General features: G+C 40.6%; 1 protein-coding gene across 1 annotated transcript in view; it reads right to left on the bottom strand.

Moving 5' to 3' along the window:
* The window catches only part of VN1R1 (vomeronasal 1 receptor 1), a 30,572-nt gene extending 9,515 nt beyond the window's left edge, over positions 1 to 21,057 (bottom strand). Inside the window, exon 1 of the mRNA XM_059877279.1 lies at positions 1 to 21,057. This exon is cut by the window's left edge and continues 9,515 nt beyond it. Coding sequence (XP_059733262.1) covers positions 7,670 to 8,614 — 945 coding nt within the window. The 5' untranslated portion in view covers positions 8,615 to 21,057 and the 3' untranslated portion in view covers positions 1 to 7,669.

Genomic DNA, 21,057 nt, shown 5'->3' with positions numbered 1-21,057 from the left:
TCAGTTTCCACAGAGGATTGGCTCCAGGATCCCATGCATATGCTGAAATCTGTGGATGCTTAGGTCCTTTCTGAAGTTTCCCAGTTGTGGATTCATTCAACTAAAGATCATTTAGTGTTCTATTTACTGAAAAATATCCCTGTATGAGTGAATCCAAGCAGTTCTAACCATGGTGTTCAAGAATCGTAAAAAAAATAAAATAAAAAAATCAACACCACCACCAAACTCAGATGCAGACAACAGATTAGTGATTGCCAGAAGAGAAGATAGGTAGATAAAATGAGTGAAGGATATCAGAAGTTACAGACTTCTAGTTGAAAGATGATTAAGACTTGTGGATGTAATTCACAGCTTAATGACTTTAGTTAACAAAACTGAATTGTATATTTAGAAGTTTCTAAGTAGAAGTTGGCTAGGCTGTGGAAGATTTGGAACCCTTGTGGTATTGCTGGTGGAAATGTAAAATGGTGGAGCTGCTATGGAAAATGGTATGACAAAATCTTAAAAAATTAAACATAGATTTAACATATAACTCAGCAATTTCACTTTTAAGCATATACTCCAAACATTTTAAAGCAAGGACATGAAGATACATTAGTACAGCCATGTTCATGGCAGCGTTATTCACCATAGCCACAGGTCAAAACAACCCAAATGTCCATCAACCACTGAATGGATAAACAGGTGTTGTATACATACACTGGAATATTATTCAACTTTAAAAAGGAAGGAAATTTTGATACCTGCCACAACATGGGTGAATCCTGTGAACAACATAAATGTACTCTATACTTTTAAAGAATGTACTTAGAGATGGCTAAAGCAGCAAATTTATGGATGTTTTTAAAAAATAGTAAGTTCAGTTGGTTCAGTTCAGTCGCTCAGTCGTGTCCGACTCTTTGCAACCCCATGAATCGCAGCACACCAGGCCTCCCTGTTCATCACCAACTCCCAGAGTTCACTCAGACTCACATCCATCGAGTCAGTGATGCCATCCAGCCATCTCATCCTCTGTCGTCCCCTTCTCCTCCTGCCCCCAATCCCTCCCAGCATCAGAGTCTTTTCCAATGAGTCAACTCTTCGCGTGAGGTGGCCAAAGCACTGGAGTTTCAGCTTTAGCATCAGTCCTTCCAAAGAAATCCCAGGGCTGATCTCCTTCAGAATGGACTGGTTGGATCTCCTTGCAGTCCAAGGGACTCTCAAGAGTCTTCTCCAACACCACACTTCAAAAGCATGAATTCTTTGGCGCTCAGCCTTCTTCACTGTTTATCACACCCATACATGACCACTGGAAAAACAATAGCCTTGACTAGCCAGACCTTTCTTGGCAAAGTAATGTCTCTGCTTTTTAATATGCTATCTAGGTTGGATATAACTTTCCTTCCAAGGAGTAAGCGTCTTTTAATTTCATGGCTGTAGTCACCATCTGCAGTGATTTTGGAGTCCCAAAAGATAAAGTCTGACACTGTTTCCACTGTTTCCCCATCTATTTCCCATGAAGTGATGGGACCAGATGCCATGATCTTCATTTTCTGAATGTTGAGCTGTAAGCCAACTTTTTCACTCTCCACTTTCACTTTCATCAAGAGGCTTTTTAGTTCCTCTTCACTTTCTGCCATAACGGTGGGGTCATCTGAATATCTGAGGTTATTGATATTTCCCCCGGCAATCTTGATTCCAGCTTGTGTTTCTTCCAGTCCAGCGTTTCTCATGATGTACTCTGCATATAAATTAAATAAGCAGGATGACAATATACAGCCTTGACGTACTCCCTTTCCTATTTGGAACCAGTCTGTTGTTCCATGTCCAGTTCTAATTGTTGCTTCCTGACCTGCATACAGATTTCTCAAGAGGCAGGTCAGGTGTTCTGGTATTCCCATCTCTTTCAGAATTTTCCACAGTTTATTGTGTTCCACACAGTCAAAGGCTTTGGCATAGTCAATAAAGCAGAAATAGATGTTTTTCTGGAACTCTCTTGCTTTTTCCATGATCCAGTGGATGTTGGCAATTTGGTCTCTGGTTCCTCTGCCTTTTCTAAAACCAGCTTGAACATCAGGAAGTTCACGGTTCACATATTGCTGAAGCTTGCCTGGAGAATTTTGAGCATTACTTTACTAGCGTGTGAGATGAGTGCAATTGTGCAGTAGTTTGAGCATTCTTTGGCATTGCCTTTCTTTGGGATTGGAATGAAAACTGACCTTTTCCAGTCCTGTGGCCACTGCTGAGTTTTCCAAATTTGCTGGCCTATTGAGTGCAGCACTTTCACAGCATCATCTTTCAGGATTTGAATAGCAAAAGTAGTAAAGCTGAGCTAATTCTGCCCACAGGATCAACACTTCAGGAAACGATATTGGTGTAAATAAAGTGATGAGTTTTTTAAAATTTGGTTGCTTCTTACCTGCCTTTTAAGCATTTAAGAAAATGTGATATTTAATAAAAATGCTTGGTCCTTTGCATATCTACCAGTTTTGCATCTGCAGAGTCAAGCAACCATGGATCAAAAATATTAAAAAAATCCCAGAAAGTTCCAGAAAGCAAGACTGGTATCCTCTATGGATTTTGGAACCAATTTCAATCAATTATTAAGTGCCTGGGTAGCCTTAAGTCCATCCATTTATAAATTTGAAATTTCCTGAGAAAGCTGAGACCCCTCTGTTCATGATTGGGTCCAGGCTGCTGCACGAGCCTGGCTGGCCTTTCCCCTGTTTACAGGGAGTGTATGTGAGTCTGCTGAGACTTTAAAAAGGAGCATCTACATTTTCCACCAATATTTCCATTCCAGCCATGGCTCTTTACTTCCTCCCGCTTTCCCCTCTGGCAGATTCTTCTTGTACCAAACAGAGTACTCCTCCCCACTACACGCTCAATTTAGTTCTGCCCTTCAGCACATCCCTCTTCAGGATTCATCTGACAGTAAAACCTGCTCTCGTGATCTGAGCACAAGGCTTGATTCTGGTCCAGGCCTCAGGGTCCCTCCTCAAACTCCAGACCTGGAATCCAGTTGCTTATGTGCCACCTCCCCTTTGGGGCATCTCAAAATCCCCGTATCCAAAATCCAACTGATAATCTGCCCTGAATCCTGTTTCTCCCACCAAATTCCCCATCTCCATTCTCCTAGATGTTTGGGCAAAAAATCTGAGTGGTTATTTACTTCGATCATTAAGATCCATCAAGAACCTGCATTAATCTCCAGGCTACCGCCACTTCTAGAACTGTCCACCGCCAGAACTGTCCTCCTGTGCCTCCTCACGGGTTTTCCCCCCTCCACTTTCATCATGCCTTGTCCCACCCAGTCTGCTCGCCCTGAGCAACATCTCAAATACTTTGAAAACCACGGCTCAGAGTCCCTGCTCTCTTCCAACGTCCATGATTCCCAGGAGCCCCCGACTGAAGACCCAGCTGCTTGGACTGCCAAAGTGTGCATCCTTTCACACTGCTTCCTGCGGACACGAGAGGGAACCCAGGTTTCCAGAATGGTCTTGACTGGGGTGTGCCTCCAAGGCTTTGAATATGTGTGTCCGTCTGCCTGTAACACTCTTCCACATTTCATCATTCCCTGTCAGAACTGGGGACCCTATGTCTATAACTGCCCCGCTGTTCTGGAAATAGGAGCATGCACTGCTATAGCCAGAGCTGGAGACCCTTCGTTTTTAAGTAGGGTTAAGGTTGAGAGTCTGGAGAACCGACATTCACCTGGGCCTGGGCCTTCAGCGTGGCCATGGGAAGGTGTGGGCGGAGCAGTGCCAGGGCTACGCGGGAGATGAGAGGTAGCCCTGAGCAGGACACGGTGGAGACACTACGGCAGCGCCCACACTGAATGTCAGACCCACCACTGTGCAGTGGGGACCTCGAACCTCCGATCCAGCGAATGGTATCAAAAACAGTCGTAATAACCGCTATGTGCCAGATGCCGGAAGTCCCACCCCGACACGTTGCACGCTCTCGGAGCGACTCTTCTGGTTGTTAGCTCATCCCCTAACAGTAGGTCTGTGACCTACTGAACCCGTCATTCTGGGAAATGTTTCCATCTTGGCGGCATCTGCAGGGATGGTTGGCCCATTCTGATATCCGGAAATTAGCTAAGTGGTATTGTGGGCAGGCAAGGATGAAATACATTAAAGATAAGAGCAAAGCCTATGGTTAATGGAGTAAAAGAAGAGGCCTTAAACTCAGGATTCTCAACATAAAAGCGGAGACATGATTACAGTCAAAATGTTAAAAGAGCGCTGGCACAGTGCTTAGTTTTTGTTCTATTACATGTTTTGTCTATATGACTACCTCTGTGAAAATCTTGGAGAGAACTTTTAACTGCACTGAATCTTAGTTGTGTCATGTGGGATCTAGGTCTAGAATTGGAAACCGGTCCCCTGCAGTGGAAGCACAGTGGCCTAACCACTAGTCAGCCAGGGAAGTCCCAGTGCCATTCTAAATATTAGTGGAGATTAATGATTTCTCCAGGGGGCACCTGACTCAGATCAACCAACCCCTTTACTTCTTGGGCAGAGGAATCCTCAGCTCCCAGTGCCTTCTCCTGCCAGCCCCTCCATTTACACCACAATTTCTTGCCCTGTATCTCTGACCATGACCACTTCCCCTTGCTGCTGCTACTGCTAAGTCACTTCAGTCGTGTCTGACTGTGTGCGACCCCGTGGACGGTAGCCCACCAGGCTCCCCCGTCCCTGGGATTCTCCAGGCAAGAACACTGGAGTGCGTTGCCAGTTCCTTCTCCAATGCATGAAAGTGAAAAGTGAAAGTGAAGTCGCCCAGTTGGGTCTGACTGTTTGCGACCCCATGGACTGCAGCCTACCAGGCTCCTCTGTCCATGGGAGTTTCCAGGCAAGAGTACTGGAGTGGGTCGCCATTGCCTTCTCCCTTCTTCCCCTTAGTTACACGCAAATATCAAGAATCTTTACATGAACTTTACTAAATCATCATCTTTCACCCTCCCACAACACCACTGCTAGGCCCACAAACTTCCCCTGAGACATAAAACAAGACTAATTGTAGATCTCACAATTTTAATGTACTTTACAACTCTACCAAGATAATATCACTGATCCCCCAAATTACAGATGTTTTCTTGGCTAATGCCATAAAAAAACAGCACACCTAATTATGGGCCGACCTGTAAAAACTCCTTTTATCTGGACTTAGGGTCCTTCTCTGGACTTCCCTGGTGGCTCAGATGGTAAAGCGTCTGTCTACAATGAGGGAGACCAGGGTTTGAGCCCTGGGTTGGGAAGATCCCCTGGAGAAGGAAATGGCAACCCACTCCAGTACTATTGCCTGGAAAATCCCATGGACAGAGGAGCCTGCTAGGCTACAGTCTATGGGGTCACAAAGAGTCAGACATGACTGAGTGACTCACTGACTCTCTAATGGGTACTTTCTTAGATTCTGTATCTGTCAGTTTGGCAGAGACTAATCACAGGGCCAACCTCAGAGCTAGAGTTGTGTTCCTATTGCAAATAGCCTCCCTGGAGCACACCATTCAAGTGTAGATTCAGGGCTCTGCCACCTGCCACTTACACACAAGGGAATGTTTCTCCTGTCCTAAATCAACCCAGGGCCAGGAACTAGATGACTAGGGAAAGGGCTATTTACCCTAAAACCTGTGGAAATCATTCAAACCAGCCAAGCTTAAGCTTTTCACCCAGCCCTGCCTTGCCTTGCCTGCAGAAACCCCAACAAAGCCTGTGTTCTAGGAATTCCCAGTCTTTCCCCTGTTTCTCCCTCCCAATTACCCTGGTCACCAAATATGGGGATATGTTATTAGAAACGGAATGGACCAAATGAATAGAAATGATGGGCCAAACTTAATGTGTTATGGACACAATATTAGTAATTGCACAAGTGTCAAGAATGCGTGAATTCTTCAAACTTTCTGAAAACTGCATAAACTGATACAAAGGAGGATTAAGTATGTCGATGTTAATGGGATTTGTGAGAAAGCTTATATTTAAAAAAACTATTAGCCTAATTTAAGACAGTAAAGATTCCTATTGCAAGCCAATTGACAAGAGGTGGACTCTCTTCTGAGTTATCAATACAAGGTTCAAGAAAGTTGTATTAAAAATAAAAGAATGAAAAAATATAGAAGAATGGTTAACATAAAAACAAAAATCGGTATCATTTTTTTCAGGTTAACATTTAATAGAGATTACTGTTTATAACTGACTGGAAAAGGAAAGGGGGCTACAGAGGATGATTGTTGGATGGCATCACCGACTCAATGGACATGAGTTTCGACAGACTCTGGGAGATAGTGAAGGACAGGGAGGCTTGGCATGCTGCAGTCCATGGGGTTGCAAAGAGTCAGACATGACTAAGTAACTGAACATCATTGTTTATAAATTTGACCTATGACATGCAAATTAACAATTCCTGTATAAGACACTCTGGAGAAGGAAATGGCAATCCACTCCAGTATTCTTGCCTGGAGAATTCCATGGACAGAGGAGCCTGGCGGGCTACAGTTCAATGGGGTTGCAAAAGAGTGGGACACAACTGAGTGACTAACACACACACACAAAGACACTACTGCACAGCCCACTGGCAGTGCCCGCCAGGCCTGCTCTAGGACATGACTTCTCCTGCTTCTGTTCTTCACTTACTCCATATCCTGTGCTTGAGGAGAGCATGTGAAATGCTGCTCTGATACTCCAGTGAGTGTTTGTCTTTATACTGGTGCCCTTGCCTACTGCATATATCGCTTACATCAGCAATCAAACGGGCTCTGCAGGGCTGGAAAAACCATGCGTTCAGGAGGCCTGTGCAGTTGGTAACAGACCAGTTACATGCCTTATGAAGGTAGTCGGGAGACAGATCTGTAGGTTTGCTTCTCCACACTCTGATACTGTGAGCTAATGGGAATAAGGTCTAGGGGGTCTTAGTGTGCTAATGGGCTTCCCAGGTGGCTCAGTGGGTAAAGAAACTGCCTACAATGCAGGGGACCCCAGAGACATTGGTTCTATTCCTTGGTTGGGAAGATCCCCTGGAGGAGGGCATGGCAACCCACTCCAGTATTCTTGTCTGGAGAATCACATGGACAGAGGAGCCTGGCTGGCTACAGTCCATAGGTTGCAAAGAGTTGGACACGACTGAAGTGACTGAGCACAGCATATTGCTTTTAAATGTTAAAAAAGTACTATAAAATAAATGATAGTTTTCTCACAAACTTTAAAATAAACAAAGGAAATCATTGAACATGTGTATATTAACTTTATAAAACAACAGTAAAATAGATTTGATAATTTTGGAATTAAGTAAGATTAAAGACTCATAATTTTGGTATGTAATAAATGCTATTGGCAGTTGAATGTAGATATTTACACATGTATGTACATTATATCTAGACTTCATTAAAATTGCTGGGATTTCCAATTACAAAAGATTGAGTAAGACTTTAAAAAATAGAGCACACTCAATTATCCAGAGATAAAGACCTTTTAAAAAAATAAGCTATTAGTATTTAAAGTCAGAATATTTTGAAATTATTTGAGTGAAAACAGCTGATAAAAATAAGTTTTAATTATTTAAATACTTAATGTTGGCCATTAGAAACGGATAATATATTTCCTTTTAGGGTTAATTAATACCCAACACTTAAGAAGTCCCCAAAATATTCACAAATGTTGAGATAAATATTTGAATGCCACTGAGAACAGACTCATAGAACAACAAGCACATTAGCAAACAGTGTTTTCCTTGCCATACAGGCAAAGCAGAACTGAGAGATACGCGTGTCCTTGATAATGAGCACAAAGGGGCTGAATGCTGGAAAACATGTGGCCAAAAGGACAGAGGTGTTCACCATCCACTGCCCTGGGTTTGCAACTAGAGTCATCCAAATTGTCAAAATGATGTAGACTGTATAGAATGTAACAAAGGAGCTTACCAGGACCAGGACAGTGCGTGTGGCTCTGCCCTCACAGGAAGGTCTGGGGGAGACTCGGTGGCTGCAAATGCGTTGGATTCGCCGTTTGTGTCTGCCCAGGAAAAGAACTATAGAGCTACTGGCCCAGACCATAAAACCTAAACTCAGAATATCAAGGAAAAAGTACATGACTGTGTATAGTGAGCCCAGAGAACCCTCTGTCATATACCAAGAACAGTACCCGTAATTATTTCTCGTACTGAAGTTCTTCTCATTCAGTGGACCCTTTACTATGATAAGAATACAAGAATTTATCAAGATATGCCCAATCCAGCAGAGGAAACAGCAGAAGGCAATGAATCTTAGAGCTCTCATCTGGAGTTCCATCCACCTCCAGATACTGGGCTTGAGCTTAAGGGCCTGGAAGCCATTGAAGAGGCAGGTGGTGCTAAAGGAAACTCCCGTGGCTACTCTGTGGAAATAGAAGACAAGTTTACATCCAGTGTCATCCAGGAAATACCTCCATCCGAAAGCTGCCAGTGTCTGTGGTATGCCTTTAGAGAAAAGAACTGTGGCATTGGCGATGACCAGTTGCATGAGGATTGGGTCTATGGGCCTCAAATTATGTCCAGTGAGCAAAGTGAAGTTATAAAGACAAAAGAGGGAGATGTTTCCCATGAGGCCAATTCCTGTCTGAATGAGGAATATAGTCCCCATTTCCAAGCTGGCAGAAAACATCACATCAGTGCCTAGAGGGCGCTGGTTTTACTGAAGTTAGAGGAATGAAGAGTGAAAAGGATGAAAAGAAGTGTGTCATAATCACCATGTCCCTCAATTTTCAATATTAAGCCTGCATCTCATATAATCTCACGTTAAGTGGGCACTTAGAATTTTTGCTCATGTGTGCAAAGGCAATGGAAATGAAGACTACGATCATGAAGTCATCTGCTGATGAGTGGAAGTGGCCAAACGCACAACAGGAAACTCTGAGGCTGCAGAGATGTGTGAGGGAGTTATCTGCGCACTGATACAGATCTTCCGCCACAATACACTCTGAGAAGAAAAATGTAAGATATAAAACACGTGTATGTTTCCAATTTTTTCTTTTTAAGAAAGTAGAGGAATATGAATCGAGGCAAAGATTTCACAGGATAGAAGGATAAACTAGGCTTCATGAAGTAGTTTTACACATATAAATATGTCACATAATTGTTGAAAAATATTAATCAAAATTAGATATCAAGATTCAAATAAAAAATTTTCCCTGGTTGTCCATCAACATGATGTTCTATATGTACTTGTAAAAAACATCAGAAGTTACACAGAGGCATATATGAAAATAAAAGTATCTATAAGGTATATTAAACATTTGTCCATACTCACATTTTGCCAGTTATTTGGCATTAATTATTAGAAACACATGCAAAGTGTATTAATATAATTGGCAAATAAGACTTTCATCATAAGGCAAAAGAATATACAAATATTTTAAATGAAAACTCAAAATTCTACACATTTTCAAAGAAATAAGGCATGTATTAATAGTACATAATTTTAAGACATGTTCCAACCACCCCCCTCCCCAACTGAGTCTGTCTAGACACTGAACAAGTCTATGGTTAGCAAATGTAAGCTTTTGAATGGATAAACAAGGTCCTACTGTATAGCAAAAAGAACTATATTCAGTATCCTATGATAAATCATAATGGAAAAGAATAAATAAATAAATATATATATTTGCAGTACAGCAGTGATTAGCATTGTAAATCAACTATACTTCAACTTTAAAAAAGTCTATGGTAACAACCATCTAAAATACCAAGATTATGATATCTAAAGCCGTTTCTTGCTAATAGTGAAATATCTTGGAGATACATAATGCTTCTGGTGTGGGGCAGAAAACACCCAACCTGTCCCTATAACGTCTTGTCAAACACAATAGTTAGCCATATGTTTCTTTAAATCATTGTCCCTGACACTGGAGATGAAATGAACCTTACTTTTCTCTAAATAAAAGTTAACTTTCATCCAAGAACAGAACTTTAAAGGCATATTAAGACAGATTGCATTTAACCCAACATACTCTCTCCCCCGACCCCAAAACAAAACACAGACACCAGATGTCAGCTCAGCTGCTGGGAGCTCATCTCTATCTTATTTTTGGCCGTTTGCCTGTAGCATGAAACCTTGACAGTGAAAACTGTGTTGAGTCAGAGACAAAGGAGAAAGAGAGATGTCAGGCGGTCTCAACACAGGTGAATGAGGGTAGCACTATGCTGAGGGTATCCTGAAAAAACCCTGTCCTGCCTGCTGTATAGCACAGGGAACTCAGTGTTCTGTAATAAATGAAATGGGGAAGAATGTGAAAAGTCTATGTATATGTATAACCGAATCACTTTGCCGTACACTTGAAACTAACACACTGTAAATTAACTATACTTCAATATGAAATAAAAACATTTAAAAATCTGTCCTGAGTGTGTATGCATTACGGGTGTGTGTATACTTTTATATTCCAACCCCCTGAAACAGAATTTTTTTTCCATATGGACGACTGAATTTTCTAATGAAGCTGGTCTCAAAATCTGACACTTACCTGAAACACATTGCTACTTACCTGACTGGTATTTCCCATCAGCACAGTAGGTGCCTGGGCAGCAGCTGTGCAGGTGTGAAAAGGGGCATCTCAACTCTGAAATAAGGCTTTGTGTTTCTATGACCTCATCTCCTTGTTGGGAAGTGATTATCATGCCACCTGTAATAGCGGTGACAAGGTCTGCAAAGGGAATGGTGAGTCTCTGTGAAAACCATCTGTGAAGTGTGCACATAAGCAAAGCGATTAAGGTGAGAGAGGCATCTAACAGAAATGGCAGAAACAGAGGAGTGAAACCACTTGTTCAAAATGAACAATAATCCCAGTGGAAGTTAAATGGAGGACATCAAGGTCCCGTAAGTGGGAGAAGTTGTACACATGGCTGTGTGAAATTTGTAGTCCCTGTTTTAGTCTTGTCTTCAAAATACAATTGTTGTTTTTATGCCTGAGACTCTAGGGTAGTCAAAATGAAGGGAAGACAGAGAGTGGTTCTAACAGACAGGAATATTACAGAGACACCGAGTGCTTCAAGAAACATTCATTCTATAGCTTATGTGGGTCACACCCATTCCTGGGGTGCAGAGGATAGGTCAGCACACAAACCATTACAATGATTTTGCCACCTTGAAATTTTTATCCTGGTTGAGGGAAACAGACCATAAGTGAGGCACTCAAGTTATTACGCTGTACATTATTATATGCTGATGGGTTGTATGCAAAAGAGAAAAGGACAGGAGCATAGTAAAACACAAGAATAGGCGTGGGTCACAAAACTGAAACGGATGTTTGTAGTAGGACTCAGACTGATGATGCTATTTTAGAAAATGCTTTAGTAATGGAAGTCAACCCGAAATATTCATTGGAATGACTGATGCTGAAATTGAAGCTCCAATACTTTGGCCACCTGATGTGAAGAGCCAACTCACTGGAAAAGACCCTGATGCTGGGAAAGATTGAAGGCAGGAGGAGAAGGTGGTGACAGAGGATGAGATGGTTGGATGGCATCACCGACTCAATGGACATGAGTTTGAGTAAACTCCGGGAGATGGTGAAGGACAGGGGGGCCTGGCGTGCTGCAGTCCACGGGGTCGCAAAGAGTTGGACACAGATGAGTGACAGAGCAAGATGAGAAAAAACAGGGTAGCTTCTTCCTTTGCCGTTCTCTCTCTGTACATATGTGCATGTACTCAGTCGCTTCAGTCATGCCCAACTCTGCAACCCTATGGACTGTAGCCTGCCAGGCTTCTCTGTCCATGGGATTCTCCAGGCAAGAATACTGGAGCAGCTTGCCATGCCCTCCTCCAGGGGATATTCCCGACCCAGGGATGGAATCTGCATCTCCTGCATTGCAGCTAGATTCTTTACCTACTGCTGAACCACTGGCGAACCCTCTATGTGATACAGGGATAATTCTTTCATCCCTGAACTTGGGTGAAATATTTTAATAATGGACCTTTATTTTTGATGTCTGTGGTAGGGTTTTGTTCTTAATACTTTTTAGAAGTTTAAGGAAGTTTCCTTCTAATTCTAGTTTGTTTTAAAAATTTCAAGAAAGGTTGAAATTGCATAAGTATTTAATTCACTTAGGTTGATTATATAAAAGATCTCATTTCTTACTAAGCAGTGAAACACATGAAACAATTTTTCCATTTAAAAAATTTTGACACAATTTCCAACTTACAGGAAAGCCACAAGAATTTTAAAAATATATACTTGTGAACACTTTTTCCAAATTTAATAATTATCTTTTGCTGCATTTACTTCTTTTTTCTTTCACCAAACACACATCGTATATGTATATGTTTATATATACATATATATATCTTCTGAACAACTAGCATATAATTTAAATTTTTCCTATATACCAATGAGTACTTCAGTGCATAATTCCTTTAGACTTAGAGAACTTCTTATACATAATCAGAGTTCTGTAATAAAATCAGGAATTTCAATATTGACACAATACTATTATTTAAACAACATACATATTACATTATCATTTGTTCCAATATTCCTCTTCATATTTTTCTTTCTGTAGGACCAAATGAAATTAATGCATTACATTTAGTTTCCATGTTTCTTTATAAAAGTCCTTTCACAAAACAGTTCCTCAGCCTTCAACTGAGTTTCTTGGACTTGTCGTTTTTTACATGACAGGCCCACTAGTTTGAAACTTTCCCCTCTATTTCTCTAATGTTTTCAACTTATCTGAATAAGTTTCTAGATATTTTGCAGGGAAAATGTCTCTCACAGTTTTGTATAGGAGAAAGATGTTCGTATTTTTCAAAACTGATTATTTTTGTCACTTAAATTTTGTCAGGCTTCTAGACTTTAAACATAATACTTTCCCCATTATATTTAATAATTAATTAGGAGATATTTTGAAAACATATAAATATCCTGATCAATGACAATTTTCTATCACTAGTTTTAAAAACAACTGAGTACTTTCTAACTCTCAGTCTATATATTTTACCTGACCCTAACTGACCTCCCATTTCCTCTACTAATCATTCATAAAGTTTCATTCATTTATTCACAGACACATGAATTTGTGGATTCTTAAATATTTAATTTTTTTTCTCATTGCTCCTTTAGGACAATTTCTTATTGTCCAGTCAGTACAGTGCAGTCACTCAGTCATGTCTAACTCTTTGCAACCCCGTGGACTGCAGCACACCAGTCCTCCCTGTCCATCATCAACTCTTGGGAGTTTACTCAAACTCATATCCATTGAGTCGGTGATGCCATCTAACCATCTCATCCTGTCGTCCCCTTCTCCTCCTGCCTTCAGTCTTCCCCAGCATCAGGGTCTTTTCCAATGATTCAGCTCTTCACATCAGAAGAGCTTCACATCAACTCCAATATTTGGCCAAAATATTGCAGTTTCAGCTTTAGCATCAGTCCTTCCAATGAACATTCAGGACTGATTTCCTTTAGGATGGACTGGTTGGATCTCCTTGGAGTCCAAGGGACTCTCAAGAGTCTTCTCCAATGCCACAGTTCAGAAGCATCCATTCTTCGGCGCTCAGCTTTCTTTATAGTCCAACTCTCACATCCATACGTGACTATGGAAAAAGCGTAGCCCTGACTAGATGCGCCTTTGTTGGCAATGTCTCTGCTTTTGAATATGCTGTCTAGGCTGGTCATAACTTTTCTTCCAAGGAGCAAACATCTTTTAATTTCATGGCTGCACTCACCATCTGCAGTGATTTTGGAGGCCCCCAAAATAAAGTCTCTCACTGTTTCCATTGCTTCCCCATCTATTTGCCATGAAATGATGGTACCAGATGCCATGATCTTAGTTTTCTGAATGTTGAGTTTTAAGCCAACTTTTTCCACTCTCCTCTTTCCCTTTCATTGAGAGGCTCTTTAGTTCTTCTCTTTCTGCCATAAGGATGTTGTCATCTGCATATCTGAGGTTATTGATATTTCTCCCAGCAATCTTGATTCCAGCTTGTGCTTCATCCAGCCTGGCATTTCCCATGATGTACTCTGCATATAAGTGAAATAAGCAGGGTGACAATATACAGCCTTGACGTATTCCTTTCCCGATTTGGAACCAGTCTGTTGTTCCATGTCCCATTCTAACTGTTGCGTCCTGACCTGCATACAGATTTCTCAGGAGGCAGGTCAGGTGGTCTGGTATTCCCATCTCTTTCAGAATTTTTCAAAGTTTGTTGTGATCCACACAGTCAAAGGCTTTGGCATAGTCCATAAAGCAGAAATTGATGTTATTATGGCACTCTTGCATTTTCGATGACCCAGCGGATGTTGGCAATTTGGTCTCAGGTTCGTCTGCCTTTTCTAATCGAGCTTGAACATGGAAGTTCACGGTTCACGTACTGCTGTTCACGTATTATCCATTGTTGTCAGTGATAATCTTCCCCAAGTGCCCTTGCCATTCTGCATTCCCAAATCAGCGACTGTGGATTCTGCCAATGTTTGGTGTCATCAGTGTTTATTTTATGCTTTCCTCTGCACTTGGAATGATCTGTCATTAAGGTTTTAATTTTCATTTCCCTTATGACTGATAGAGTGAAAACACTTGAACATTGTGTGTGAAACATATAATGCACTTGCTTCAACATAAAATTTCATGATTTGTTCATTGTACTCAGAATATGTGAATTACTGTTCATTCAGGAACCATAACCAAAGTATTCATTGGTCCAAGGGTTTAATGTTCCCAATTTAGTCTCAAAACATTAAAAAGAAAATGTGTACACATGGAGAGAAAATATTTATAAAACCAAGATAAAGGAATCTTCACTCATAAAGAATATGAACTAATTCCTTAGAAAATCTATCTCAAACTTGACTGTAAAATTATTCCCTTGAGATCAGAAATCAAAAGAAGACGGCCACTCTCTGCACTGATACCACATGGTGCTGGAGGTCCTACTGGAGGTCTTGCCTCACACAGTAAAGCAAGACGACAAATACGTAAGAGCCCTCAAAACTCCAGCTCTTCCCACAGATGTCATCTTGGCTGTGAGTTCTGCTGGGGACACTCTTTACTATTTCAACCCACCCTAGTCCACTGTCCTACTCCTGTTCTGTTTTCCATAAATAGAAATACAATGCAAGCTAGTAACTGAGGTGCTCTGTTGATTGTATGTTTCTAGCAACTACAGTTTAAGTTCCATGAGGAGAATTTGAAGTTTTGGATACTGATATATGGCAAAAAAAAAAAAAAAAGTCCTTGATCCACAGAAGAGATACAATAAATATTTGCTGAAACACAGTATTCCCATTGACTTATACCAACCTGGAAACTCCCTTTGCTCTACTAACACTATTTCTGCTTTCAACTTCAGAAAACTTCCTGCACTTTGGGAAACAATCAAACGATTTTTGTGTCAAAACTCTCCTGATGGTTCGACATCCATTGGAGTCACGTGTTCACCTCCATTACCTTACTTGGATCTCCGTGTCCTCTGCTTAGCTGCCCTTGAGATTGTTTTCCACTTTCATTTTTCCTAGTTAAGGTGTTCCCCAGCTACTTCTGTAACTCCCACTGGAAATTTTTAGTTGGAAATTAATAGTTTCCAGTAATACACACAAGTCACAAATGCTTTCCACAGTGTCCACTCCCCTTGCAGGTACTGTCACTGCAATTACAGGTGAAGTGATAATCACTCCCCATCAGGGGGATGACATCATGAAATCAAAATCTTTTCCCTCGGGCTAAAATATCCACTTCCCACTTCTGCACAGATGCTACCCCTGCAATGCAGAGTCCTGACAGCAAATTCCCATCAAGCAAGTAACACTTGTCTTCAGATAACTTTCACATTCTTAGAAGGAAAATATCTCAGGAAATCTAACAATGCCTATTTGGGCTAAAATATTTATGTCTTCTGAGTTTGAAACAAAAGTATTTTTATATTCATGTATGTTGAAAGTTTGTTTGCTGAGAAAATGAAGTATATTACCACCATTATCCACCTCTCCCCTCCCAATTTGAGCCTGCTCTGAAGTCATCTCTCCCTCAGCGAGATTTCACTAACTGAAATATGAGGGGGGAAAGTTATACCATAAAGTCTTATTTCTATAAATCTTATATGAAATACACCCCAAATTGGAGGGGTTTTGTAAAAGAGGTAAAAGTGGGTGAGGAGACCATACATATATACATATGTAAATCTCAGAGTATTCAGGTTTTCAACATCTTTCAGAGTTTAGGCTAGCATAAAGAATTACCAGTTGTCAAATTAATAAGTCCTGGGGATGTAATATACAGCATGATGACTATAGTTTTTCAGTCGCTAAGTCACGTCCAACTCTGCAACCCCATGGACTGTAGTCTGTCAGGCTCCACTGTCCGTGGCGTTCTCCCAGCAAGAATACTGGAGTGGGTTGACATTTCCTTCTCAAATAGTTAATAATGATACTATATTTGAAAGTTGCTAACAGTAGATCCTCAGTCCATAGTTCATCAGGCACTCTATCTATCAGATCTAGGCCCTTAAATCTATTTCTCACTTCCACTGTATAATCATAAGGGATTTGATTTAGGTCATACCCTAATGGTCTAGTAGTTTTCCCTACTTTCTTCAATTTAAGTCTCAATTTGGCAATAAGGAGTTCATGATCTGAGCCACAGTCAGCTCCCAGTCTTGTTTTTGCTGACTGTATAGATCTTCTCCATCTTTGGCTGCAAAAGAATATAATCAGTCTGATTTCAGTGTTGACCAAGGCTATGCTATGGTTTTTCCAGTGGTCATGTATGGATGTGAGAGTTGGACTGTGAAGAAAGCTGAGCACCGAAGAATTGATGCTTTTGAACTGTGGTGCTGGAGAAGACTCTAGCAACTTAGATGTCCATCAGCAGATGAATGGATGAGAAAGCTGTGGTACATATACACAATGGAGTATTACTCAGCCATTAAAAAGAATACATTTGAATCAGTTCTAATGAGGTGGATGAAACTGGAGCCTATTATACAGAGTGAAGTAAGCCAGAAAGAAAAACACCAATACAGTATACTAACGCATATATATGGAATTTATAAAGATGGTAACAATAACCCTGTATACGAGACAGCAAAAGAGACACTGATGTATAGAACAGTCTTTTGGACTCTGTGGGAGAGAGAGAGGGTGGGATGATTTGGGAGAATGGCATTGAAATATGTATAATATCATATATAAAACGAGTCGCCAGTCCAGGTTCGGTGCACAATACTGGATGCTTGGGGCTGGTGCACTGGGATGACCCAGAGGGATGGTATGGGGAGGGAGGAGGGAGGAGGGTTCAGAATGGGGAACACATGTACACCTGTGGCAGGATTCATTTTGATATATGGCAAAACCAATACAATATTGTAAAGTTAAAAAATTAAAAAAAAAAAAAAAAAAAGTCCCTTGGACTGCAAGGAGATCCAACCAGTCCATTCTGAAGGAGATCAGCCCTGGGATTTCTTTGGAAGGAATGATGCTAAAGCTGAAACTCCAATATTTTGGCCACCTCATGCCAAGAGTTGACTCATTGGAAAAGACTCTGATGCTGGGAGGGATTGGGGGCAGGAGGAGAAGGGGACAACAGAGGATGAGATGGCTGGATGGCATCACTGACTCGATGGACGCAAGCCTGAGTGAACTCCGGGAGTTGGTGATGGACAGGGAGGCCTGGCGTGCTGCAATTCATGGGGTCGCAAAGAGTTGGACACGACTGAGCGATTGAACTGAACTGAACAGTAGATCGTAAAAGTTCTTATCACAAGAAAATTGTGATTATGTGTGTTGATGGATGTTAACTAGACTCACTGTGGTGATCATTTCCCTATACATGTGAATGAATCACGCTGTACACCTGAAACTAGTGTGATGCCACATGTCAGTTATGTCAATTTACACAAAGAACTGTTAGTTGTAAACATGCTTAATTTATTATGGTTTGTCATGGCAAGTGAAAGGTAAAACTTCTTTCAGAGGAATTTGATCCAAAATAATGTATGTTATAGTTGAAAATAATAGAATGTCACCTCAAATTCATTTGTGTTTTTCTGATGATTTGTGAGCCGTATGTTAAAAGTTTTACTTTTTCTTTTTTTTTTTTAAGTTTTACTTTTTCTAAGGACTGCCCCTTCATACATATTAGCAGCATTTCTTGGTCGTTTTTTTAACTGTATAGTGTCAACACTGAGGTGATTACTGATACTTTTTTATGTCCTACTATATTCTATTCTAATTAATATTTTAATAAATATTTTAGTTAGACTAATTTTAATGCATGGCCTGTTCCTTCTGCCTTCATTATTACATTTTAATGAAATAGTCTTTTGTCTGTGGCATATACAGTATTGATGTACTCTATCAAAGATTATAAAACTATAGTCAGTATTTTATCTATGAGATTGGTTATTCATCATTTTAGGTCCTGTAATTTATTATTTCTTTAGGTCCTGTTTTGAAAGCTCTCTAAGGTGTGAGATAAAAATTTACCTCTAATTTCAACCTCTATTCTTCTAATACTGTGTGACAAAGTGAAATACTTAATTCCCCAACTAATTAAAGATACTGCAGTCATAGGGCTGCAAAGAGTCAGACATACGGAAGCAATTTGGCAGGCACGTGTGGACCTTAGCTTCCTGACCATGGATCAGATTCATAGCCTCTGCATTGGAAGGTGAAGTCTCAACCACTGGACCACCAGGGAAGACTTTGCCTTTGTTAAGGAAAAATTCTTTTCATTGCAAGTTTCAAATCTTATTAATTTTTTTAACTATTTTTAAGTTGCAGGGAAAATTTAGAAAGATTTTTGTTTGAATGATATTAAACCATATATTTACATAAATGAAGGTTCCCACGTAGCTTAGTCAGTAAAGCATCTGCCCGCAATGCGGGAGACCGGGGTTCATTTCCTGGGTTGGGAAGTTCACCTGCAGAAGGAAATGGCAACCCACTCCAGTATTCTTGCCTGGAGAATTCCATCGACAGAGGAGCCTGGCAGGCTACAGTTCAATGGGATTGCAAAAGAGTCAGACACGACTTAGCACTACCTTTACATAAATGAAATGATTTGCAATATTTTAACTCTTTTAGTCTACAGTGTACCTCTACTGATGTTCATTTTGTCCTGAAGTCAATATATAAAATTAGTCCCTACTTTTGTTTCAATATCCCTTTATCAATTTATAGAATAAATACTCTCTTCCTTAACTTCCTGAAAACTTAACCACTTACTTAAGCTAAAGTAATCCCAGATGTTTGGGAAAATTTCCTTGCTTGATGGTCTGAGAAAATGTTCCAGGCACCTTTTATTTTACTTTTTTTCTTTCTTTTTTTTTAAGATACATGTTTTCTTTCAGTAAGGAACTGTTTTTGTGAACACAGTTGTATAATGGGAATTGGAGTTGGTCAAAGTCTGTAGATATGTTAAATGGAATGGTATACAATATATATTTATGCTTCAGATAAAATACAGCTCAAGTTAATGATAATTCTTTCAAACAAATGTAAAAGTATAAAATTTTCTCTTAAACTCTTTGCAGTTTTGTTTTTTCTTAGTTTCATTTCAGTTGAGTTCAGTCGTTCAGTCTTGTCTGACGCTTTGCGAACCCCATGGACTGCAGCACACCAGGCCTCCCTGTTCATCACCAACCCCCGGAGTTTACTCAAATTCATGTCCATTGAGTCGGTGATGCCATCCAACCATCTCATCCTCTGTCATCCCCTTTTCCTCACACCTTCAATCTTTCCCAGCATCAGGGTCTTTTCAAATGAGTCAGTTCTCCGCATCAGGTGGCCAAAGTATTGGAGTTTCAGCTTCAACATCAGTCCATCCAATGAATATTCAGGACTGATTTCCTCTAGGACGGACTGGTTGGATCTCCTTGGAGCCCAAGGGACTTTCAAGAGTCTTCTCCAACACTACAGTTCAAAAGCATCCATTCTTTGGCACTCAGCTTTCTTTATAGTCCAACTCTCACATCCATACATGACCACTGGAAAAACCATAGCCTTGACTAGATGGACCTTTTTGGCAAAATAACGTCTCTGCTTTTTAATATGCTGTCTAGGTTGGTCATAACTTTCCTTCCAAGGAGTAAGCGTCTTTTAATTGCATGGCTGCAGTCACCATCTGCAGTGATTTTGGAGCCCCCCTCCCTCCCCAAAATAAAGTCTGCCACTATTTCCACTGTTTCCCCATCTCTTTGCCATGAAGTGATGGGACTGGATGCCATGATCTTAGTTTTCTGAATGTTGAGCTTTAAGCCAACTTTTTCACTCTCCATTTTCACTTTCATCAAGAGGCTCTTAGTTCCTCTTCACTTTCTGCCATAAGGGTGGTGTCATCTGCATATCTGAGGTTATTCATATTTTCCCCAGCAATCTTGATTCCAGCCTGTGCTTCATCCAGTCCAGCGTTTCTCATGATGTACTCTGCATATAAGTTAAATAAGCAGGGTGACAATATACAGCCTTGACGTACTCCTTTTCCTATTTGGAACCAGTCTGTTGTTCCATGTCCAGTTCTAACTGTTGCTTCCTGACCTGCATACAGATTTCTCAAGAGGCAGGTCAGGTGGTCTGGTATTCCCATCTCTTTCAGAATTTTCCACAGTTTGTTGTGATCCACACGTCAAAGGCTTTGGCATGGTCAATAAAGCAGATTTTGCAATTAGTATTTTAAGATAGTTGGAAATTTCTTAGTTTAGAGGAAGCCACATTTTCCAACTATCATAAAATACTAATTTCAAAATATTTATATACCTGTTTTTATTAATATGGTCATAGGAAATTTTAACATCTTTGAAGGTATTTTTACTTTGATATATAGTTCAGTTGAAACATATAGTCCAGCCGTGACCCTACAGTGGTTAGTACTCTGTAGTGTGAAATATACAGACCAAACTTCTTCTTCTTTTTGCTGCACCGAGAGCTTGCAGGTTCTTAGTTTTCTGACCGGGGCTTGAACTGGGGTCCCAGCAGTGAAAGCACTGAGTCCTAACTGCTGGACCACCACGGAATTCTCCACCAACTTTTTTAATGACATGTTTTTATTGCTGTATTTGCTGTGGTTTTTTAGCATAGTCAGGGTGTCCCCGCTGGACCCCCACCCCAACCCAGCCCCACCCCT

The sequence above is a fragment of the Bos taurus genome, chromosome 18 (genome assembly GCF_002263795.3).
Source record: "Bos taurus isolate L1 Dominette 01449 registration number 42190680 breed Hereford chromosome 18, ARS-UCD2.0, whole genome shotgun sequence".
In the NCBI taxonomy this organism is placed as follows: domain Eukaryota; kingdom Metazoa; phylum Chordata; class Mammalia; order Artiodactyla; family Bovidae; genus Bos; species Bos taurus.
This window is presented reverse-complemented; position numbering and strand designations above follow the sequence as displayed.